The sequence below is a fragment of the Triturus cristatus genome, chromosome 11 (genome assembly GCF_964204655.1).
Source record: "Triturus cristatus chromosome 11, aTriCri1.1, whole genome shotgun sequence".
Lineage (NCBI taxonomy): Eukaryota > Metazoa > Chordata > Amphibia > Caudata > Salamandridae > Triturus > Triturus cristatus.
The window spans coordinates 205,217,635-205,243,229 of record NC_140594.1 but is presented as its reverse complement, the minus strand read 5'-3'; the positions used below and the strand labels follow the sequence as shown (position 1 = coordinate 205,243,229).

Sequence of the window (25,595 nt, the reverse complement as noted above, 5' to 3'; positions counted from 1 at the left end):
CCACTGACACCTGACCGTAGTCACACTGGCTCCAGTGTCCCTGAGAGCCTCCACCCTCCTCCCATTGATGGTCACCCACTGCCTGTACTTCTTAGTGTTATCAGGGACAGGGGTTTCCTGGACCATCTCTGTGTCTCCTAAAGAGACAAGGGACATAACTGCTAAACCCTCCAAATCACTAGAAATTAAATCCCCCCCAAAAGCTACACTAGCTATACCCGGTGTTGGAGCACCAGTGGGTGCCTGGGATTTCTGGGGACACACAGGAGACTTGTGACCCAATTCCTGACAGTGATAACACTTAATGGGACCCTTGTTATCCGACCTGCCCTTAGGGGGCCAGGTTGGTTTGGGTTTGGACTTGGGGGGCTGGGACTGGTTACCCTGGGAACTATTTTGGGGCCCTTGTGAGAACTCCTTTTGGTTACCCTTGTCCCCCCCACTCTTCTGCTGGGGACCCTGCCCACCTTTGGCAACGGTACCCACAATTCCTCTGTGGACCCTGGTACTGGTCCAGCGGTCCGCCTCCTTAGCAAGCTCAATGGGGTCCGTCAACTTGCTATCTAAAAGATGCTGGCGCAGCTCTGGAACACATAGACTACTCAAGTGCTCCCAACTAATTAAATGTAACAACCCCTTATAATCAGTTACCTTGCTGCCCTTCATCCAACCTTCCAGTGCCCGCGAGTACAGATTCACACACTCCATCCAAGTCTCAGACTCTTTCTTCTTGGAATTTCTAAACTGCAGTCTATACTGCTCTGGAGTAAGTCCATACCTGAGACATAGGGCCTCCTTCATATTGGGATAGGTCATGGCACCTGCTAATTCTAAGGGCTCTAGAGCACTCCTCCCAGAAGCCTCAAAATGTTTCCACAGGCCCGCCCCCCAATGCTGTTCAGGCACACCGTTCATTCTTAATGCTATCTCATACGATGTAAACCAGGCATAGATATCTTCACTCCTATTGTAATTCTGTACTAAATCTTTGGGGATATATACTTTACCCCCCTGCACTGGCTGTGCGCTGCCACCATTTGAACCGGACTCCACCTGCTTGGCCTTGATGTCCTGTTCTCTCATGCTCACTTCATGAGCCAGAAGCAATTTCTTCTCCTCCAAGGCACGGGCATTCTTGCTCTCCTCTGCCGCCTTGTCTACTTCTGATTGCTTCATCTTCATTTTCATAATTTCCAATTCATGGTTTCTCACCCTTTGATTCTCCTCCAACTCCTCTGGAGTGAGCCCCCTACTGGAATGGGAGCTGCTAGCCCTTGAGACTGGTCTGCTCACAGGCAGATCTTGGGGAACAAAACCATCCTCTTCATTTGCATCACTTTCCTCTTGGGCCTCCCACCAGGCCTTCAGGACTCTTTGTAGCACATCCTTTCTAGCTCCGCTTTTAAAAGAGCAACCACGGTCTTTGCAGAATTGCTTGAGATCTTCAACTTTGTATGAATATAAATCCGCAATGGAAAACTCCAATTCTGCCTTCTCGCTTGTTGCCACCTGAGACATGATGCTCTTGAAGAGTTACTCAAAAATAGAATCAAAAATATAGTATGTGGTTGTCTATTGGTCTGCACTTAAACTAGTGATGTACACCAATTACTGTGGGTCAAGTACAAATACAAGTTCAATCCTCACCGCTGACCACCAATGTTAGATCTGGGGGTCTCTAGTTGGCAGGGTAGGTACCTCTGTCCAAGTAGGGACCCTTGCTTCTAGTCAGGGAAAGGGGGATACACTGTTAAGATAACCCCTGCTCACCCTCTAGGTAGCTTGGCCTGAGCAGTCTAGGCTATCAAAGGCAATGTGTAAAGTATTTGTACCAACACTCACAGTAACACAGTGAAAACACCACAGATTTACTCCACACCAGTTTTAGAAAAATAATGTATCTTTACTAAAAACTTCACAAGACCAAATATTACAGACAAACCAACATATAATTCAAAAGGTTACTTTAAAGATAGTTCAAGAGTTTGCAGAAAGTACTCCAGGATGTCAAAGTCAGTGTCCTGCACAATGCAACTCTCAATGCACAAAATGCGACACTCTCGTGCCCAACAGTACCTGTAGTTGCGATAGGGTTCCCAAAAGCTATAACAAGGAAGATGGCAAAGGCGATGCGATGCTCCTGAGATCCTGGGGAGGCTTTGCAGCAGCCCTGCTTCACGCAGCAGAGGTGGATGCGCCGGCTCCGATCTGTAGGGGGAGGATGCGATACCTTTGGCTTTCGTTGCGTAGGTTTCTTGGGGGGAAGCTTCACGCACAGGTTCGATGCGACACTCTTCGATGTGGTGCGATGCGTGGCGCAGCGTTGCCTTCCGGCGCCGCAACTCTCGATGCGCCACGGAACGGGACTCTGCGTCGACGCACGCAGCGATTGGAGACTTTTCACGCACCGGCAGTGGTGCGGCCCGCAAACTGGTTCTGCGACAACCCTCGCAATGGCAGGAAGCTTCATGCTTCGGGACGATGCTCGACGCACTCGGCGATGCGGAGACCCTGCGTGTTGCGATGGTGCCGCGATGAAATTTTCCACGCACTCTCGTCTTGCGACACGCAATCGGATGATGCGTTGGGTACCAGTCACTCTTGTTCACGCTTCTGCTTCCCAGCTCCCAAACACAGCAAAACGACCTCCTGAAGCCCCAAGACTGGGCAAGCACTCCAAGGCAGGTCAGAACTCTCTCAGCAGAGTTCCAGGGGAGCTGGTGGTGAAGTCCTTTTGTTCCTGGGACTTCTTAACAGGGAGCCAGCTCTTCTCAGGCCCTTGGAGATCAGAATCAAAAGAAGGGGACACAGCAAAGTCCTTCCCCTCTCCTTGGCAGCAAAGCAAAACAGCAAGCAGGCAGTCTTCTCCTCTTCAGTTTCTTCCAGCTTTCTCCTTGGCAGAGGTTTCTTCTTAGTTCCAAAGTGATCTAAAGTTTTAGGTGTCTGGGGTCCTCTTCTTATACCCCTCCAAGCCTTTGTCTCTCTTTGTTCCAGTGGGGGGATTCCCCTGCTCAAACCGGTTCCTGGGTGTGCTCTGCTCTGGAGCACCTGGTTCCTTTCAGAGTGAGGGGCAGGGTCGTTAGACGCTCAGCAGGAGGTGGAGCCTTCTTTGTGTCAGCAGAGGCAGAGTCCTCAGCCTGGCCAGCAGGGGGTGGAGCCAGCTTTGTGTTTGTCAGGGGCAGCCCTATTCAGACCCAGGGACTACTCCTCCCACCCATCTAAAGCAGATCTCCCTATTCACCCTGCTGCTGACTCATCCAGGCTCCTGGAGCCACCTAGCACATCACCTGACACCAGTCAGCCAACCAGCACACAGGCACACAGGAAGGTTAAACAGGAGAATAGCTACTTTCTAAAAAGTGCTATTCTCACACAGTGAATTTAAAAACCATCTTGCTAAAAAGATGTATAATTAAATTCTGAACACAGAGATACCAAACTTGGATTTTCTATCTTGCCCTTATGGGAAGATAGGCATGTAAACAGCCTTCCCCATTCTATCCTATGGGCAAGATAGCCTCTCAGCAGTGAAAAACGAAAATGGCTGTAATTCACTACCAGGGCATGTTACACACCTCAGTACATGCCCTACCTTTCAGATACACTGCACCCAGCCCAGGGGGGTACCTAGGGCCACCATAGGGATGCCTGACATGTACAGAAAGGGAAGGATAAGGCCTGGTCAGTGGGTGCACTGGCCAGGTCGACCTGGCAGTCCTGGACTGCACATAGGCACTGCAAGCAGGCCTAAGACATCATTTTAGCGCTACTCCTGTGGGTGGCACAATCAGTGCTGCAGCCCACTAGTAGCATTTGAATCACCAGCCCTGGCACACGCAGTGCACTTTACTAGGGGCTAACAGGTGAAACAAATATCCCAATCATGGATAACCAATCAACACAATAATTTACCAAGGGAGCACTTGCACTTTGACACTGATCAGCAGTGGCAAAGTGCCCAAAGCATCTAAACCAGCAAAAACGAAATCCAGCATAGCATCAAAAATACAGGAGGTAGAGGCAAAAAGTCAGGGGTAACCACGCCAAAGATGCCAGGTCTAACAGTGATACTTCCAGCTATGAGATTGTTGGTTAGGTGAGGTTATATTGTCGTGATAAATCTAAAGGTTTCATGTAGGCACCTGGACTAAGTGGCAATATGTGTTGGCTTTGGCTATCATGTTTAGAAGGTAGTAGGCCAAGGGGGTGGGACCAGGCATCACAGATCCTTGCCTACATTTTGTGTGTTGACTCTGAGCAGGATTCGACGTGTTCTGCATTAGAGACAGTATCCGGAAGAAAGTGCATTTTCTTGCAAATAACAAGGTTTATTACCCATGACTGCTGTCACTTTATTAGTACTACTTGTACAATGAATCCAAAGTAAGAGGCTGTTTGCAATAATGCTTTAAATCCACCCAGAATAACCTTGTTTTGTTGTGCTCATCTTTTTCTGCAGACATTTTATTAAAAAATAAAGATACTTTTTTACTAGTATACCTCTCCTCTACAATCCAGATGTTTAATCAAGCTGTAATGTGAAAATTTATTTTCAGAAATTTTTCCAAAACTCAGTTTCTAACTTACTTCCTGAAATGATTCCACCTTCTTAAGAACGAATGTGACTCCCCGCTCTTTCAATCTGCAAAACAAGTGTTCTTTGTTCAGGTGATTGTGCGCCATCTTACATTAATATATATCTATGAACATTACTAAACAGAGTGCCCTGACAATCATATTACCTTTAATATAAACAGATTTGTGCTCAATATCAGGCAATGATTTTAAGTTCTGTTGACTTTTATTAAGTAATATTGTATTCAATACTAAGAAGCCTGTTAGTGGTTCCCCTTAATTTTAACTTTGTGTATATCTGAAGACCAGCATTCAAATTGACTTACTATATTTGTGATATTCGATGCGAACAACACTTCTCAATGTCTCCTGGTTCTCTTGTGCTGGGAGAATGCTGCTTGGTACCCCCTGAGTTTGTTATTGCCATTCGCATAAGAAATATCAGGATGAAACAAAAGGGATGGGGATTACTACGTAACTAGTAGGCCTGCACCACTGCTATTCCTTTGCTTACTGTTTGGTGGAGAGCGGTGAACTAGCATCAAAACTCCCTCTCTCCACACGGCTCCAAATAGGGCCATGACAATATGGGATGATTTGGCATTTGTCCTAATAAAAGATAACAGAGTTGGCAATATTCCATTGAGATGTTAAGCTTTGCATTATACTTTTATCACTATGCCTCCAGATCAGCTTGTATGATACCAGGCAAACCAAATGCACACCCATGCATAAACCACCTGTTTGTAATCCATTGGATTGTCCTACCACTAGTCGTCCCACTAACGTAAAATGTTCTGCATCTAGTACATCGATGAGACAGGTTTCCCAAAAGCACAATATATAGCCTCACCTGAATGGAGCTTAAAAAGGGGTGTATTTTAGTACACTGTTGATTGACTTATACATCTAAGATCTAAATAACTGAATCAATCATGTGTCCTCTAATTCGCCTAAAACTGGACCTACCTCCCCCTATATGCTGATGATATTGGTTTATTAAGTGAAACGGGAGTAGGCCTGCAGAGTCTTATTGATGCACTGACCCTTTTTTGCTTTAACAATTACATGGAAATAAATCTTGATAAAACCAAAGTATTAGTCATTGGGAAGGAAATTCAAGAAACCTGGCACATGGAATATTAATTCCAATAAAATTGTTAGAGAGTTTCCATCTATAAGTATCTAGACATGTTATTTGATGAGTGAGCTAGCTTTAGACAACATTGATCAGTCCTAAAACTTAAGACAAATTAATTCCTTAGGCTTTGTGTTGAACACCTTGCAAATAAATTCACATTTCTACCACTAATACTATTGCAGCAACATATAGGTATAAACTCCTATATTTATGTCCAAGGGCAATCCTACGTAGGAGCCAGTTTCGCAGTTTACCTTAAGTTTAAATTAATGAAATATCAACTTGGTCTGTTACCATCTTGGGATTGCATGTCAGGCAGAGTAAAACTAATTGTGTCTCAAAATGTTTGTCTTTGTGGTACACGAAAGAAAAAGAAACCATATTACACCTCTTATGAACTTCTCCAGCCCTCTTACTGGCTCATAAGAAATGGATCCAAGGTCCCTTAAATAAACTGAGAATTAAACATTGTCAACAAGCTTTAAACTGCTGCCTTTAAGGATATAATACACAGTTGTTGCCTAGGTGTATAAAGTATATGGTTCATGTCGAGAAAAGCTTATTTGATACATGCAGTGATTAACCATATTTTATTTTTTGTAATCCTCTAGCACCAGTATTGTATCAAACCAAGAATCTTATAATTGTAAGATCTACACTCATTATGTTTATAGATCATGTTGAATCTTTCTATCTGATGCACACCTTGATTTACTCTATTTTAACCTTGCTCCTACCAGCATGGCATAGACAAGATTTTAGGTCTCTATGTGAAATGGATTTTATAGTTGGGCTTTATCATACAGCATTTTAACTAACTATCTGGCACATGCATGAAGCCAAATACCCCTCGCAAAAATAGCGATTCGGTAAAATTGCCGGTAACCAACCGCAAAACAACACTTTCCAATGCATCAACCCCAATAGCGAAAATCCCTGAAAATTGCAAAAAGTGCTCCCGCTAAATTAGCGAATATCAAAATAGCGATTATATAATAGCGAACACCCAAACTGCTCCTGCCAATAGCGAGTAGCTAATAACGAATCGCAAACCAATGCATCAAAACTCGCTAATAGCGATTTTCCCCATCATTGCTATTTAGCAAGAGCAGAATAAGGGGAATCTCAACCAGGAGGTAAAGTTAAGGAATAAAAAAATAAAAAATAATTGCAACACAGGTGCAACCAATCTGGAACCCTTTAAAAAAGCTCCAGGAGACCCCATAAGCCATTCAAAATGGCGGCCCTCTACGTGCTAGCAAGGAGGATGAGGATAAATGCAGCAGCCCAGCGCAGCCGGACAATACCGGAGAGGGTATTCCGAGTGCGCATAACATTGCTGGACCAAAATGCGGAAGAAATATAAGATAAGTATCATCTGAATCGTGCAATGATAATGCGCCTCATAGCAAATTTGGAACCCCTACTGCAGCACCAGACCCGTAGGACTAATGCCATTCTGGCACACGTCCAGGTCCTTTGTAGTCTGCACCCACTGGCGTCAGGCAGTTTCCAGGGGGTCGTAGCGTCAGCCTGAGGGGTATCCCAAAGCGCACTCTCACGCTTCTTCTGGAAATTCCTTGAGGCCATGCTGACAATGATCCATAACCACATCACCTTCCCCACAACCCCACGCGAGTTGAATCAGACCAAACTGGAGCACTACCAGGTGGCCCAATTCCCACATGTCATTGGATGCATTGACTGCATGCATGTCCCCATCTGTCCCCCCTCACCCAACGAGTACATCTTCCGAAACAGGAAGTCATACCACTCCATCAATGTCCAGGTCGTGTGCAATCCTAAGCATATAATAACAGACATCGAAGCCCAATTTCCCGGAAGCACACATGATTTGTATATATTCCGCCACAGTGGAATCCACAGGCGTCTGATCAGCAGTGAATTTGGAGAGGGACACCTACTTGGTACATAGATATACCTACTTGTGACATCATTATACCAAAGGTGATTGCAATACTGTAGCTAACACTTTGCCTCCCACCCTGTAGGTGACAGCGCATACGCCTTGCGCGAATACATCCTGACCCCTTACCTCAACCCAGCCACACCACAGGAACAGCGCTACAACGCGGCACACATTAGCACAAGGAATGTGGTTGAAAGAACATTTGGAACACTAAAAAGTCGCTTCAGGATCCTTCACAAGACTGGTGGTGCTCTACAGTACGCCCCCAAAACCTGCTGCAGGATTGTTGCAGTATGTGCCATGCTGCACAACATTGCCACAAGAAGAGGCATACCAATCGAGATGGACGAGAATGACAATGGTGGTGACGACCAACCACACGCACAACACCGACAAGCACATGTGGCAAACACAGCCGAAGGTCAGAGAAGACGTGCACACATCACACAACATCATTTCTGAGGTAGGTGAAAATGAGCCATCACAAGATGTTGCAGATTGAGAATGTTTTATTAACATGTGCACATGTAAGACAAAAGAATAATGTTTAGAACATTTTGATGGTGATTGCATAGGATGAATAAGTCCAAATAAAGGTTTCCAACAGCACTGGATGGCAATCACAAGATTGAAAGGTCCAATGGTTACGCCACCATGGCCTGATTGGTGGATATACAGGGCTAGCGCCTCTTGCCACTGCAACATCAGCCTGATGTGTGCTTGCGGAAGCGGAGCTGCGCGAACTGCGCCTCCTGCTTGTGCTCACTGGCACAGACACACTACTCAGGCTCAATGCCTCCTCGCTACCCTCCTCCCCTTCCAAGTTGCAGGCAATCACAGTCCCAGACTGGAGGTGTTCCACGGCAGTGGTCACTTGGGCTAAGGCCTTTGCAACGTCCCCACAGAAATGGCCCAGATCAATCTGTAAGGACACGGAGCGCCGTGCCAATATTGCGGTGGTGTTGCTCAGCTTGGTTATGGCCCTGGTATTGGATGAGGTACGTACCAAACTCTGCCGATGCCACCTACGCCAAGAGCGTTGTCCTGCAAGAACTGCATGGGTGAGCTCCTGTAGGTTGTGGTTTGTCTGTCGGTTTCCCTCCACCACAACTGTAGTGAGGTCACGCACACAGTTCGACATAGTGCTAATGTTTTTGGCCAGCTTTGAGATCTGGATGTTGATGGCGCCCATGTGTCTCCCCTGCAGGCGCTGAACACGAAGCATCTGCGACTCCACGCTGCCATATAGATTTGGAGCCAGTTCTACATCGGACGCAATGCGGGTCCTGGGCCTGCGTCGGCGTTCTAGTCGGAGCTGTGCTGGTGTTGGAGCTGGTGAAGGGACCCGTGGCTGGCTTGGGACTGTTGTGGGTGCTGGAGTTGTCTCTGGTTCCATTTGTGGCAGTGCGGGTACGTGTGCCCTGCGTTTCGGTGGTGGGGGTGGTGTACATTCAGGTTCCACAGGGGTCTCTACATCCGTCTCTGCAGGTATCTCAGAGATGATGAGCCGGTCACTGTCCTCGGAGTCCATCTGAGCTGCATCTGTGTGTGAAACAGTGCAGTGTTAGTATTGTTTGTTCCAAAATATGATTTGCACATGGCCAACTTCGTACATATTAAATCACTGATCTAAACTAACTGTCTGACGTGAGGTGTTGTTATGTTTAATTGGGCACTGATGACTAATTATGGCCACTTGGCGCAAATGACTACAACTCCCATGATGCTTCTTGTGTATGAGGGAATATGTGGAATGGACCTATCACTGCACACTGTGATTTGCCTGGGGGATGTGCATGGATGTACAGTCCGCATAGTATTAGCGCTTGCATGCATCTTACCTGGTTGTGTACTCGCTGAGCAGGAGGTGTCCAATTGGGTGACTCCCACGACTGCCTCGCGCTCTATGGTCCCCTCAACGAGGTCCTCCAGGGTTGTGTTGGCTGGTGCTGTAGATGGTCCCCCTCCCGTGCCAGCTGCTTCCTTCACCCTTTCGGCAATGCGCTCCTTAGCACGCTTCCTGAGGTCATACCACCTCTTCTTCAGGTTTTCTATGCTGCGGTGGGTGACTCCAACAGCATTCACTCTCTCCTTGATGCGCAGCCATATTTTGCGCTTCTCAGCCTCTGGCACCTTCAGGGACAACTTGCCAAAAAGTTTGTCGTGGCTGCTGCTCACCCCCTCTATCGGGTGTTCAAGTTCCCTGTCAGAGAACTTCATCTTCCTCTTCCTTTGTGTGGCACAGGTCCCAGCAGCATTTTTCTCCATCCTGGCTAGGTGTACAGTAGCAGGATTCAGAAGGTGATGTGTGTCTGCTCAGCTTCAGTGCTCTGCCTCCTCCTCCTCTGAGCTCCTCAGGGCACTGAATGAAGCATGGACTGAATGACTTCCTAGTAGATGTCATCAGCCTGCTTCTTACGCGCCCGGCATTTTGCGAATTCGCTAATACCGAAATCACAAAATGCGAAATCGCAAATACAGAAATCGCTATTTGCTAGTTTGTGGGTTGGCGACTCGCAATCATGTTTTCCGTATTATTTTAGCGATTTTTAAGGGATCGCTAATATTTACTGATCGGGTACATACATCTCATTTTGCGATTTGTTAATTGAGATTGCTTATTTTTCTCTAATAAGGTCTCGCATTTGTGATTTTTGATGCATGTGCACCTATAACTTTATTAATAATTTAAGTTGTAATGGTTTTAGTGTGTTGATGAGTGTTACCGTTATTTTTTGTCTATCTACAAAACATTGAAATATTGCTTTTCACAGTAACACTGCAATTAACTCATTTCACAGAAACAAACAACAATTTCATTACATTTGTTAAAAGAGAACTGATGCTATTTCCAAGTATAAACCATTTGAAATAACAAGTTACAACCAATCATACAGTGTTTGAAAATAAGGAATGACCCTAAGAGGAAATCTGTCAGAAAGATCTGACAAATTGGCTAGTATGGAAAAAGCTTTGTTATCTGTATAGAGGATCAGATATCTTTTCAAGACTCTCAGATGAAGGATACTAAACCTGCAGGGTGCAGTAATAGAGAGAGTTGATTGTAACATTTTAGGAATCTGCCCAGTGGATATTATCAGGAGGCTTCAAATGTGATCAGGGTCTCAACCACAACAGTGCTGGTCGGGTGTGATTCCCAAATATAAGGTAGAAGCTTTCGATGGTAGAGATAAAGGACATATTAAAAAGCCTTTACTGCCAGTGAAGACCAGAACACTGTTTGGCTTAAACTCTTGCATGATTTGACAGATATACGTTATGGTCATAAATGTGGAGAGGAATCTTGAGAAAGGGATGGATGATTGTAGGAGTAGAGATTGTGCTGAGACGGACAACTCTGGTATCACTGTGTATGATCATAAGAAGGCATCCTCATAGTTAAAGATAAGCAAGATGCACCTCTTGTGACCAACATTTTTAAGTTTTAAAGAGTTTTGAAATTTTACATGCCTAAGAAGCCAAGTCTGTTATAGCTATGAGAGGATAGAGGGCCTCCTAGATGACTGGTGCATTGTGTGCAATATTACAATATTACAGTTTAAAACCCAGAGGTTCAAAAAGATGAAAATGCAGATGATCACTGAAATAACACCAAATCTTAGGTAATGAGTTGACGATATCTGGCCTACCTATGTGATTTTATATAGGCGTTTGACCTCACATCCATAATTTCATCACTCTTCTGACATCCCTATTACTCCATTTTAGGGAATTCCTTTTAATTAAGCAGAGGCAGGAATAGCAGATTCGGGGGCAGATTTACAAGCCCCTTGTGCCTCATTTACGCCGCCGTTGCATCACTTTTGTGACGCAGCGGCGGTGCAAATCCTGCGCCATGGTGCGGGGTACTTACAAAGTGACGCATCTGGGAGATGCGTCACGTTGTAAAGCCCTGCGCCAGAAGTAGGCGTTCCTGCGCGGGGGGGGGGGGGGGTGTTCCGTCGCAGGAACGCCTCCTAAAAGTGGCTGAGTGAAATCTACAAGATTTCACTGAGTCACTTTTAGGCCCATGCTGCGTCAAAACCCTGCGCCTGCCTGAAGCAGGCGTAAGGATTGATGCAGCATTCACAAGATAGGGCCCCCCAGAGCATTGCTGGAGCTGCGTCGCGCTTGTGATGGAACTCCAGCAATGCGCCACTTTTACGGCACAGATGCGTCACGCATCTGTGCAGTTTTTGCCCCATGGTGCACCGCATTCTAAATGCGGCGCATCCATGGTGGCGGAGCTGTGGCGCACAATAACTGGCGCATCCCTGCTGATATGCAGGGATGAGCCAGTTATTGTAAATATGCCCCTAAATACTTATAGCTCGCAGGCTGGCTATACAGGCAACTAAAGGCCTGCTCCCGTGCTATAAGCCCGAGCCAAAGGCCTTTAGTGGCTGTAATAGGCTATTAGAACATTCTGCCCAAAGAGAGCGGAAATTTCATAATTGGTAAAAAGCAGCCTTCTGGAAGACGCAGGAAGTTTATAACCCCTTGCACCTCTGAAGCTTCACTTCTTTTCACAGCTCTTGCTTTGTGTGGGTGCACCTAACAGATGATGGTGCATGTACATATATCAGGTGTTCTGATATTGGCAACAGTCAGCCCCATCATTCTTCTTGGGTTCTGGCAAACTGTTTTAAATTGTTTGGAAGAGCTGAGGGAGACAGGTACCAAGCTGACATCACGCCTCCTTCCTTCAGAGGCTTCGGTGACACTGAGACCACTGGAAAGAAGGGGGAAGTCTCGCTCATCCCTCTTCTACAGCCTATGGCTCGACCGCTCTCCTCTGCAATTCACACAGCCTGTGGAGAGGCACAGGCTGTGGATTAGGACATTGGAAAATTGACAGAAGTGGGCTTGTGTCCAGTTTTTATAGCCCACTGCTGCTGCTCTATTTTCTTCCATGGAGATGCCAACATTCCAATGTTCTAATGTTTATTAAAAACATTGAAACCAGAGAAAAACACTGGACATCTTTAGCACCAGCGATGCTTTCTTTTAGTCTTGAATAAGCACCTCTCACTTTTGAAAGCCTAATTGAAAAGAGAACAAATCACAAAAAAATATTCATGCAAAGAAGTCTGGCACCAGTAAAAAAACATTTTCACTGACTGGTAATTTAAACCATATTTTTATCGATTTGTTTTTCCAAAGTAAACCATGTCCCTAAAGAGACAACATCCATTTACTAAGCATTATGAGGATAAAATGAAATTCTAAGCAACTTTAGCAAGAAAACCCATACCTCTCCATCAGCCATGGTAAGTAGCTCTTGCCTTCTATCATGATGGACGTGTTAAACCAGCCATAGCTGAAATGCAAGCAAGATGATAAAGAAGGTGAAACGGTGCAAGCACAGTGAATGTGACGTGCAGTATCACAAAATTCCGCCCCCTCACATAACACAATATCCTTGCATCACTGTGTTATTCTCACAGCCCTACTTGTCTCATAAGGGAGAAAGAGGAAAGCAAGAGGCACAGAGATTCTTAGGTAGGCTGACAGTCATGCTCAGAATATCTGGTCAGATCCACAGAAGAGTCGTACATTTCTGATGAGGCATAGTAGATATGTGGACTTCCTCACTCACAAAAGCCCAAGGAACATGCCAAAACATATATTTCTTTTGAGAAATTCCTAGCACATTTTTGTAGATCTTACAAGTTGAAAAGTTTCATATTTGCTTATTTTCACAAAAGGTAGGTGTTTCACGCAGCTTCTAAAACATTCAGCACCATTGAGGCGTGATTCATCTAGACGTACTCTTAAAAGTGCAAAGGGGGGAAAGTTATTGGAAAGGTTTGTGAAAATCACCTCAGAGTTAGCAGTGTGTGGGTGCTCACAGAATTTGCACTGCCCATTCCTCTGTGTACGAAGCCTCACTCCCCATTCCTTAAATATCATTTACAAATGCAGAAAAATACACACATTTTGCAGATTTTCCTCATTTGTGCTATCTGTGCACACACAGAAAATCCACAAATCTTGGACTCTACAAAGCTGGGTCCGAATTTTTAAGGTGTTGTTCCAACTTTTTCCCTTTCTAACTTACGCTACACTACAGCTAGAGTCAGAGCTAGAAATGATGAAACGGTTCGTGTTTACCTAATCCTACTTTCATCTCTCCCCAGCCCTTCTTTTCATACATTTCCTTCTCTGCCCTACAAATGACCAAGCCCTAGAAAAAATATCTAGCGTATTCCTTGCATTTCTAAGGTAAAATAACAACTGTTCAGATTGAAAATTAAATTTACTTTATTCTGTTCCCAAAACAGTTGTTCTTTTCTAATAAAGTCTTTGAAACAGGCAACTAAATGGCGACTCACACTGACACCTGATTGTCATGCCTAGGCATATTTTCTTCCAAATCATCTGTCCACTTGATTTACACTATCATTTATTTCCTGTATTACTACTTTTATGCCTCTTCTACTGTGCACTTGGCTACCTTGGTCAAAGGTGAACACAATACAAAGGGCCTGATTCTGAAGCGGTTAGGAAGGTCTCCTAACGGCATTTGCTCTTTCCAAATCGGATCAGGAATGTGTTTTTCCAACCGTCTCGGATAGGTTTCCAACCGACCGAGTACGATGCGAGTTAGGCGTTAGGAATATCCCAATCCAAACCCGACGGCATCTGGAATGACCAAGCCATATGGAGCAGAATTGTACGTCTCTATGGGCTGCGTTTCCTAACAACTGAGTACGATGCTGGATTTGGACAGCCTTTCCAAATCGTGCCCTCCGTCTCAAATCGGCAGTCGGATTTAGAATTTGGGAGCCTATAGTTAGCCCCCCTGCACCTGGAACCTTCCCAATCAGGCATGTGGGAGTACCCATGGGTCTTCCCTTACCAGCCATGCACAGTGTGGAAGGCACCACAGGATGCCCTTTATCCCCAGCCACCCCTTTTCTTAAATGGGAGCCTATACATTCTGTGGCAACAAAGGCTCCCATTGAAGTCAATGGGAGTCCAACCAAATCGTACCTGGAAGCATCCAGATGAATCGTATTTGGTCGGTTTGACTCTCCCGATCTGATTGGAAACCATTCCCAAACCCATTGGGTGGGCAAGCTTTCCAAACCGCATCAGAATCAGGCCCAAAGTCTTTCAATTTTCCCTCAACTCGCTCACTCGCACACAAAATAAATGCTTCCATTAAAGATGAACTAGTGCCTTCTTTGTTACTGTACACTACTGTACATGGCCCGTCACTACAAGTATCATTAAAATACCCCACATCAGGAGATAAACTATTAACCGATAGGAGCACGGAATATATAATCTTGAGGCTATCTTAGCCAATCAGAATGATTAGAACGCTATCACTTACAAGGGGCATTTGCCTACATTAAAGGTGCAGGGCATTAAGCAGACAAAGACAAATGGAACGTCAATTTCGCTGTTTTAGGTGAAATTAGGGGGATGTGCACTAATAACCTTACTTTGCATTTTCTAGTGGGCTTAAACATCTGTTAATTGTCCTTCCCTGAAATCCTCGACCTCAGTATTGTTTTTGTCGCATAACCGAGGCACCAGTCATTTACGACCTTTGTGGTTACAGTTAGCCACAGTTTAGTTAAAGAAATGGCAATAATGCTTAATTGTTCTTATTATTTTAATCGAAAATATACCAGTACCGACCTGTAACCCGGAAACAGTTCAAGTTCCTTTGGCGTTAAATTCCTGAATCCGAGAACAATGTCTTTCCAAGAGGGATCCTGAGAAAAAAAACAGAAAAATAAAAAGCTTTATACTGCAAAGAAGCAGAATATCCCTAAGAGTTATAATGAAGTAAGCAGAAGCAGGCAATACCGATACTAATATCTTGATAGATAAGTCATTGCTTTGTTTTACTGCTATAAGTGCATATTGTTTTGAGCGATAAATAAACAGTAGTAAATACGCGTAAAAAAACCCTGAAAAGATTCAAGTAAGGATTGTTTTTGACAGAAAAAAACGAGCATATAACAAGAAGCTGCTGTAGCAAACCCAACCAAAAACACACACAAAGGTTTGGAATGCGGCCCAAGTCATTAATTCACGCACTCCACCAATCACTTTTTTCCTATTTTACAGCACTGCATACAACTATGTAAAATTTCTCATCGCATATTTCACTATGTAATTTGTTTCCATGTCTGATGAACCGGAAGCATTAATCCCGGTGTGCATTCCCAGTGGCTTTGTGTTCTCTTTTCCTCAGTGCTGTGCCCTCCGTGTAACAGGTGTGCCTAGAGAAGGGCACCCTGCTCACTGTGCCACCTGACTCAAGCTATGCCTCACTGAGGAGCCCTGAGGAGGTCAAAGTCAATCTGGGGGTGCTTGTGCTCCCATTCAGAGGGGCCCTGGGCTGGCAGTTTGGTGCAGAACCAATGCTGATCTGCAAATGGTTGGGCCCGGTCTTAGGAGGCATAATGGCCATCAAAAAGATGGACTGGGCATTGACCCTGAGTAATTACTAGTAACTCACATTAATTCTAGCATCCCACCCATCACTTTTCTGTATCTACTTGGTGCTGTAAAATGAACTGTAGAATGTACTGGGGAGACAATGGTGAAAGGTCAGTTTTGCACCAGAAGAAGCAGGGTTTAGAATAAGCTTTTCCAAAATGGCTAATGTAACTACAGTGCACTCGTAGGGCCTTGTTTTTAGGTCTTTGGTCATTCACCGAGTAATCTGATCATACCTCTTCCAGAGTTGCCTTACTGGCTCATCGATAAACCCAGGAGGCAGAGTCAATGCGCATTACGAGTGGGGCCTTCAGATTCCCTTTAGAGAGGAGACTTACCGCGGGCGGCTGGCAATTCAGTCCTTCACCCCCTTTTGGCGGGTGCTGCCTCCAGGTGAGCCAACAAAGATCCGCGCAGTTACTGCAGACTTTAATCCCTAATTGTCTAGAAACTCCTGTTACAGACCAATGTGGGATTACCAGGGACCCCGTAATAAGGGGTTACGTGTTAGAACTTTTGATAAAAGCCCCAAGTTCAGGTCCCAAGGTCCTCAGCAGGGGCAGGGCCAAGAGGCAAACAAGAAGGACACAGACTATTGCAAGGCACTATTGCCCTCCTCGTGCTCCATGTTCACCAAATTCTAAGCAGGTGTGCGCGAAATACTCTAGCATGAGAGGTACTTCTACTCAGCAGATATGTACTCTGTCCCGCCACCGCGCAATGGACATCTGAGAGGAGATGGACATACAACTCCCATGAGCCTCAAACCCCCACACTAAGATCCAGAAGATACTCTCAGTGGAAGGGAACATCCACCTTATGAGGTCAGAGCCCTTACGCCTTAGGGACAAACAGTTGAAACCACACCTATGTCAATTCTTGTAATACGACAGAAAAGACCAGTATTCTAATGCACAGGAACGAGTGATGGCAAAAACAACAACTAACTTTAAGGAAGCAAAGTTCTGGATATCCGTCGACTGAGGCGAATTTACAGGTTAGGCAGGCCGGGTAGTATTTAGAGCGGATTAAGTGGTGGATGAGAGAGGGATATTACCAGGACATTAACACTGAAGGGAGTAGAATGACATGATTACTGGAGAGTCGTCAACATGGAGCATAGGCGCGTCAGCATTAAGTGGAGTAAAATCTAGTAGTGCCCTGCAGAGCGGTAACCTGTGAAGGGGGCTGTACCACAGCCATGGCACTGGGTGGGATTGAGTTATTAAATACAGAGCGGGATGCCTGTCATCGATTCATATGACTAGAAGTCTGAACCTTTGCAGCATTTGGCAAACAACTTTCCCTTGACAATCTATACTGTGTTAGGAGCATACATACAGGCGTTGGTCTGCTTGTGAGATTGTATACAGACTCTAGGAACACCCCCATTTTGTCAGCTTCCTCCGAATGGACACACTTCAACAGGTAGTCAAATGTTTCTTTGTTCCACTGGCTGAAAAAAAGGTAAATATTGAAGTTAAAATGTAGCACCAGCCCCTGTTCCCCGACTGACTGCCAATAAATACACAAATCCCCAGAATTCCCAACATCCAAGTCCTCACATTGCACAAAGACCTAATGCTCTAAATTCCTCAAATTCATCACCCTACATATTGTCCCAGAATGCACGGCGCCCCAGTACTGCGACTGCACAACACCCAAGAATGAAAAACATCCCAGTGTCTTGTTGTAGCACTGTGACAATTTTGAGACTACACAATCCTCCAATACAGAGAATGCAGAACGCCTCGTTCACCAGATGGTACAATGCACAAGGCCACTGCTCTGCACAAAGAACCAGTCACATGATTGTACCCCTAGCTCAGATGAAGGCATTTCCATCTGTGCCTGTTTGCTGTTGAAATTCTGGGGCTGCACTATGGGTGCCATACGGCCTTATGATGACTGATGACGTCCTCTATGGGGCGTGTGCAGTTGGGGGGTGGAGGGGTTGGGGGGGTGGGTAGGAGGTCCACAGGGGCGGTTGCCCCAGGTGCAAAATTCTAAGGGACGCAAAATTTGAAAAGAAAGTATTGCGCCCACTACCCGTGAACAGTTAGCACTTCCTGAACTAATGGTCCACAGGTTAGGGAGCGCTATACATTTTTTCAAAACTTTTACCCGGGCGCTGGCAACCCACGCTACGCCGCAGGTCGTGTTCAGGTCAGACACTGGGGACACCACTACTGATTGAGCCTGTCAACTGTGGTTACCCTGTTAAAGGAATGCTCTTGGGCCTCTGGCTGGGGCTTGGGGCACCACTGGCCTACACTTTTCCTGCTAATGAACAATGTTTGCATCCTCCCTATTTTATGGTTACTCACAATCTGACAATGTAGCCGGCCTGAGCAACTGTGCTGAATCACACATTTACCAATTCTACACCTTGCAAATCTATCACTAGATTAATTTTGTGGAAGCGGTGCAAGCCTCACCAGGAGGCAGGGGATGATGCTTGGTTTTTGGGAAGATAATTCAGGGGTGGGTTAACTGGGAATATCTATTTTGCTTTGAAGAAAGGCACTATGCGTTAGAGAGCAAACAATAGATTTAGTTCAGGTGAAGGTGGGCATAAATAAGTGGGCTATTTACATCCATTAGTGGGAAATAACATTTCTAGAATTCGGTGGTCAGGATTATTATGCTCTAGCCAGTAAATGAGCAGAATGGAAAAATTATCATAAGGCCCAATTCACAAAGGTAAACTGAGACGAAAGTCTGAATTTACGACTTTTGGTATTCACAAAGGGCATTTACAAGTAGTAAAGTTAGACTTTTGTCTCGGTGAGACTTAAGACCAAAACGTAATTTAAACTAAGAAAAAAGTCTAATTTAGTGACTTTTGATATTCATAAAAGGAATTTACCAGTTGTAAAGTTAGACTTTTGTCTCAGTTTAACGTAAGTTTTGGTCTCAGTTAGACTTAAGACCAAAACTTAACTGAGACAAAAGTCTAACTTTACAACTGGTAAATACCCTTTATGAATATCAAAAGTCACTAAATTAGACTTTTTTCTTAGTTTAAATTATGTTTTGGTCTTAAGTCTCACCGAGACAAAAGTCTAACTTTACTACTCATAAATGCCCTGTGTGAAGTCGTAAAGTTAGACTTTCGTCTCAGTTTACCTTTGTGAATCGGGCCAATAGTTTTTTCCACATTGAACTATTATGAAAACATTGCGATCTTTATTGGGAAACATCATGATAATTCTGGGAGTTATTCCTGTAATAAACCACATCTCACCAATGCTCAGAGATGCTGCCAGCATCTTTAAGCCAAGGAGAAACCTGAAAGAATGATCAGCAAAAAAGAATGATTTCTGACAGCTGTTCTCAAAACTACTTGGCCCAGTTCTAAATACGGCAGAAATTCCTGCTGTTAATGGTATTTCCGGCTCTTTCATTGTCTTTACCGGCCAACTCATAATCATGATCATCCCTCAGAATCTAACAAATCTGCACAGTTAAAACAAAGATGAAAACAGAAAATGTTGTCTTACGTTTCCTTCACGTTCCCTTTGTCGTACAGATGCGGCTGCCACATGCCTGCAGCACCATCGCTGGTGGTGAGAGGTGTAAACTTGTCAGCATAGATTTCAATTTTCAGGGGTTTGATGATGGAGTGAAATCTGTCATGGATGCATAAAGCTGAAGACAGTCCAATCACACCAGCTCCAATCACAGCAACGTGCATCTTCCGGGTGATAACCCCACTGCAAGAATCAGAAATTATGTAAGAGAAGAGGATTGAACAGTTGCACCATTATTCTCAAGTGGCACTAAGGGCCCAATTATGATGTTGGGCGGACCGCCACTGACAGAACCTCGATGGCGGTCCGTCTGACATGTGGGGCTGCAGTCTGACCGCCGGTTTACGATGCGGTCAGGCAGACCTCATCGGTCAGAGGGACCGTTCACTGTCCCCGACAGACTCAAGGAGTCCGTCGGGATGACGGTCGGAACGTAATCCCTACAAAGGGGGGTGGTGCCTGCTGCGGCACCACCCTAGAGCTCACAATGTCCCTTTCCAACAGCCTTTCCATGTCTGACAGACCAACATAGAAAGGCTCTCAGAAAGGGACTTTGGGGGCCCCTAGCAGGGACCCCGTCCCCCCTGGGCCTCGCTATGTGGTCCCCCCCCACCCTCCATGCACCATGTGCCAGGCACCACGCAGTGCACAGATGTTCAAAAACATCCCTTTTTTCATTGCAGCTTGTGCTGCAGCCCTTTTCCGGCAGCAGCTCTAGCCGCAATAGAAAAAGAAAAAGGGATGTTTCCACCGCATGTGTTGTCGCATCCTAATCTGTAGGGCGGTTTCCATACCGCTACAATTTCGGTCGGACGCTCATCCGACCAACATCGTAATCAGACCGTAAGGGTTTCTTTATAGTTATTTATTGTACTCAAGAGCTTTAGTGCAATTGGTTCACTTTAGGTGAACCACAATTACTTAAAGGTCTCCTCCTCAGATTATATCTCCCACTTAGCACAGACTCTGGGCAACAATCAAACCTCAAAGACTCTTTAGGGCATAAACTCAATCCCTGCACAATTTATTTTCATCTCACCCTCTCACCTGTGCACTCCTGTTCAAAAGTTTCTTGGCTTTACTACCATCCTAGACTGTGAACCTACCATCGTCAATAGTTCAAACTCCCTTGGTTTTAGTCTTGACAATAGACTTAACATTCACAAACATATTAAAAACATGGCCAGAACACTCTCCTTCAGCTCAAGCTCATTCATGCAATAACACCCTACATCCATGAACAGCAAGAGGCCCAATGCAAAGTCCTGCCCGCACCAATTATCAGGACTTAATTTTCACAGAAAATCCCAAACTCCACCTTGATCCCTTGACGCAGTGTTACATGCCACAGCCTAGTTTCAAGAAACTATGGTTTGCGCACACCCCCTCGGTACTCGCTTCCCTGATATGGCTTTCAATACAGGGAAGATGTATCTACAAACTAGCTGTGTGATTCACAAACCTCTGTTATGTTATGTGTATTTGTAAAGTGCACCATCAGTCATGAGGGTATCCTGGGGCCGAGCAGGTGTGTGTCACTAGCCCTGCCTATGCTATGTTGGTTAGTTTAAAAAGTCAGGGCTTCAGCTTCTTGCCTGAATTCAAGAAGAGAGAAGGAGACCGTGATGCGGAGTGAGAGGCCTTCCACGCTTTTAATAAGTCCTCCTTATCTGCTTCTGTGTATGCATGGGATGTGTGTGAGTAGGAGTCCTGCTAAGCAGATCTGTCTGGTTGGTTGGTGGAAGGCACCCCCAGACCAGTAATCTCTAAAAAGTTGCTTGTGAGTACCTCTCCTTATAGGTTTTTGTTTGGTTGAATTAATATATGTATACCAACATTGAAAAGGGTGCATTTGAGATAAAAATGTGTGTATTTTCAAAACTCATATGCTGATATTTGGACAAAAAAGATTGAATTTCCAAAATGTAGTCAAAGCTGATACTAGAGTGATACATCATGTGGCGATGGGATGGGGAGACTTTTTACTAATATTATCATGTTGATGCCCGTTACGTTATGTATTACCCATGTAAAGGCATTCCAAACTTAAAGAGCCTTTTTTTAGGCCGAGCCTGGTCAGCGCATGCACTGCTCTGTGAGGCACGCTGTATTTAGGTATGGACTTGAAGCTCTGCCCACTCTCCGCCCATATTGTTCATTGGATTGTGTCATTGTTCACTGTAAACTGTGTTTTTTAATTGGTCAATAGGCTTAGTAGACCCTCCTTAGTACTGCTGTGTCTTATTTTGTAACCTCCCCTGAGAACACCCCGTTACCTGTGTTGTTACTCTGTATACAGCCTCCGAGCACTATCTTCTCAAAAAGCGTTGTCCTGCCTGCACATGGTCTCTCCTAACACTGTTAAAAAAATCTTGATAGCACGGGCATGGAACGCATTTGCAATGCAATAAGCTATTGACATTGTAAATGACAATGCCTTTTATTTATCTGTTTTACAAACAACACATAAATAAACGGCATTGTCATTTACAATGCCAATAGCTCAAACTCTCGTAAATGCGAGACCTATTGCATTGCAAATGCTTGTTTTAGATTACTGCTGGCAATCCTCCTGATGCACTGACGGGATCAGTGCAGGTGATCCGGGATAGGGTGGCCATAAGGGTAATCTTGTCTGATGTGGTCACTATTACAACACTAATACTAGTAGATCAGGATGATTTTCATTGAACAAAAGTAGCTCGTTTTACAGAAAAGGTTGGAGGCCCCTGACTCAGGGGGCTCTGGCACAGTTCAAAGCTAGGTTATGCTGCTCAGGAGACACACAACGTCAAGAAAGAATATTTGCTGGTGACATTTTTCTATGACTTTGTATCCAAAGTTTGAAATGCCACCCCTCCCTCCGTTCATTTAGTGTGCATATAGTAAACTAGATTTAGCTCAATTTCTTACCATCTATTGTTCTGTAATTTAAGATCAAGTATTTATGATGCACTTGTACACTGCTCTATATACTATTTATTTTTATTTTCCCTTCACTCTTTTAGGTCTCTAATACATTCAACAGCAGGGGTGTAACTAGAGACAAAATTGTGGGGGGTGGGAGGGCTAATATTTCCAGCAATGTAGAGTCAAATTTCAGGGGTGGGGCGGGGGGGGGTGTAATACTTCAAGCAATTTAGTGGCAAATTTCCGGGGTGGGGTAGGAGCTAATACTTCAAGCAATTTAGAGCCAAATTTCAAGGGGGGGGGGCTAATACTTTCAGCAATGTGTCCTTGTATAATGTAACTGGTGCTCATGCAAAGGTTCCTCAATACCTTCAGTGAAGTTCAAGCTGTATAAAACTGCAAAATACACAAAGCCTAAGGTTACTTTTCAGGAAATGCATCTTAATTTGCAGCTTTAAGGAATAGGCAGGGTTAAGATGCAGGGGCTCTAGGAACAGGTGAAAAACAACAAAGCCTCGTTATCAAGTAAATGGTCACGCAAGTCTTTATAACCTATGACAAAATCACGCATTTGAACAGAAGGCGGCAGTGTTCCTCAATGTGATATACTTTAAACATTTCTGAGGGTTATTAAAAAAGGGGCCTTGGGAGGTTTCCCCCAAAAATATAAAATGGTCAAAAAGTACCAAAAATGCAATTAAAAATGTATTAAGAATTAATGTATCATTTTTTAACAGTAGGTGGCAGTGTTAGAATGTTTTCAGAAACAGTAAGCGTGGTGAAAGTATGCGTGGCAGTGGAATGTTTGGTGAAGGTGTTTCTAATGTGAGTGAATGTAGCGAGTGGTAGTGGTATGAACTGTAAAATCTGTGATGTAAAAACGTGTGTGGTGAAGGAAGGCGTGGTAATGTCATACAACCCAAAATAAAGGCACAAAAAATAAATTAGCTACCACTCCCAGAATGCACTGAGTTGATGACAGGAACATTGGAGTCAACCATTTTTATTTCGTCCTATGTAGTAAACATGCCTGGAAGCAAGGCTAATTGGTCATACCACGTTAATAATCCATCAAATTATAATGAATTTATATCGCAGACACAATGATAGGCACCCCCCCCCCCAACTACTCCTAAGTGGAGTATGTTTTAATTTAAAAGAATACAACACATTACACTAAACACACCTTACTGTCTCAACTATTACCTTTAGGCTTACTGAACATCAAATTGCAATTCCTTTCTGTAGCCACTAGGCTTTCCCAAGAGCTCTTCTACACAAGAGGACAGTTGTTCTTTAGCGCCACATGGCGGGGGCGTCGTTTTTCATTCCTATCCTTAGTTTCAGTGTGAATCCTGCAGGTAAGCACGGTGGCACGGGGCAGGGCGGAAGTTGAAAGACGACGGAATAGGGAAAAATAATAAATAAATGCTATTCTGTCTTTTGTAAATAGTTCATGCAAGGTTTGACAACTGAGGCAAAGAGACTACAATCCCCAGAATGCACTGATGTTTTTAAATGAAAGTCCAAGGCCAGAAATATGATGGCTTGTTGACACCGAGTGCATGACTTTGAATCCCACAATGCAAAGTAATCATCCATAGGCAAAGGCAATAGGTCTAGCTTACAATTTGACTCCTGGCTAAGCCAATAAAGCAAGTGTAGTAAAAAAAAACATAAATACAATTGCTTTCTGTATACAATTCATCTATGTGATGTAGAATCTAAAGTGTGTTGATTCAGTGCACTATTGAGATGTAAAATAGTCCCGGTGCACTGCAATGCAAGCACTTCATTGGCGGTGTAATGATACATCAAAAAGCCATTAGTATGAGGTGGGAGCATTATGGAGCCAAAGCCCACTGTAAGCATAGCTTGAAGAATTGTTAACATTAGGTGAGCGCTAGCAAGGCTATCAAGCCAGACACAAAAAGGGTTTGGCGCTCTATTCGCACATAGATCTGGGAAAATTAAAGTATTTTCACAAGGGGGATATATTTACTGGGGCAGTATATATTGACAAGGGCACAACAGCACGTGAACTTTCTTCCTCCTCCTGCACCAATGATCTTGTATTCCAATGTTAGCAGAAGCCTTGTGCTGACAGTGGCCCAATGCTGACCCGGCCGCCCACCGCTCACTCCAGCTGGTGTTTGGACAAAATACTGAGTTAAAGATATTATGTGTATTCATGGGGGGAGTTTCTAACATATTAGTATCCATAAGAGAATCATGCGATTATGGGAGACCCAGCACACTCTTTGTCACCTAATATAACACATACCTGATGTACAGGAAGATACACTGTCATTGGACTAACTGCTGCACGACAACTGCCTATGATACCAAGAGATGTGCAAAACCTGCAAAATGAGCTGCTGCCTAATCTCGGTGGGCCTTGTGTTATTTAGATGGTTATGCATGGGCCTCGACAAACTGTACTACAGCTTGTTGCAAACAAACAAATAGGGATATGTAACCTCTTCCAGATGTGCCTTTGTTGCAAGCTTCATAGCGTACATTGAGAGACATTGCTGTCGCAATAAGAGGATTGCAAATGTATGTTGTAATAGAAACAAAATATGCTCAAGCTGTAACACAATGCCATGGTAATCCCGCAATAAATAAATTAAAAAAAAAAGATATTTGGGGGATAAAATATTGTGTCAAGAATATCGAGGACATAAATATCATGAAGGTAAGTTTCTATTGGTAAGCAAGGTTTTAGTATACTTAACCCAACTTATATGTACCTTGCCTATATATATATATATTCACTGAAAAAACCATAGGTTTCACACATGTTATAGTTAGCGGAAATTTTACTGATAAAAAACCAGTGAAATTCCCCCGTTATAGTTAGTGCAGGCAACTATAACTCACACGACCGCAATCCTCTGCTGATGCTAATACTGTATTTAGACACTTATTTGCCCATGTCTTCTTCCATACATTTTTAGCTATACATATATTACAAATATTTTTTTTTCATAAAGACACATATGTCATCAGCAGAAGATTGCGGTCGCGTGAGTTATAGTTG

General features: G+C 44.2%; 1 protein-coding gene across 2 annotated transcripts in view; it reads right to left on the bottom strand.

Annotated features, from left to right (window-relative positions):
- The window catches only part of DAO (D-amino acid oxidase), a 234,702-nt gene that overhangs the window by 98,164 nt on the left and 110,943 nt on the right, over window positions 1-25,595 (bottom strand). For both annotated transcript variants that reach the window (XM_085635422.1, XM_085635423.1), the window contains exons 2-6: window positions 19,613-19,825; window positions 17,451-17,565; window positions 15,300-15,376; window positions 12,901-12,966; window positions 4,588-4,642 (exon numbers count right to left, since the gene is read on the bottom strand). In XM_085635422.1, the coding sequence (XP_085491548.1) occupies window positions 4,588-4,642; window positions 12,901-12,966; window positions 15,300-15,376; window positions 17,451-17,565; window positions 19,613-19,806 (507 nt within the window). In that variant the 5' untranslated portion in view covers window positions 19,807-19,825. The remainder of the gene's footprint in view (window positions 1-4,587; window positions 4,643-12,900; window positions 12,967-15,299; window positions 15,377-17,450; window positions 17,566-19,612; window positions 19,826-25,595) is intronic.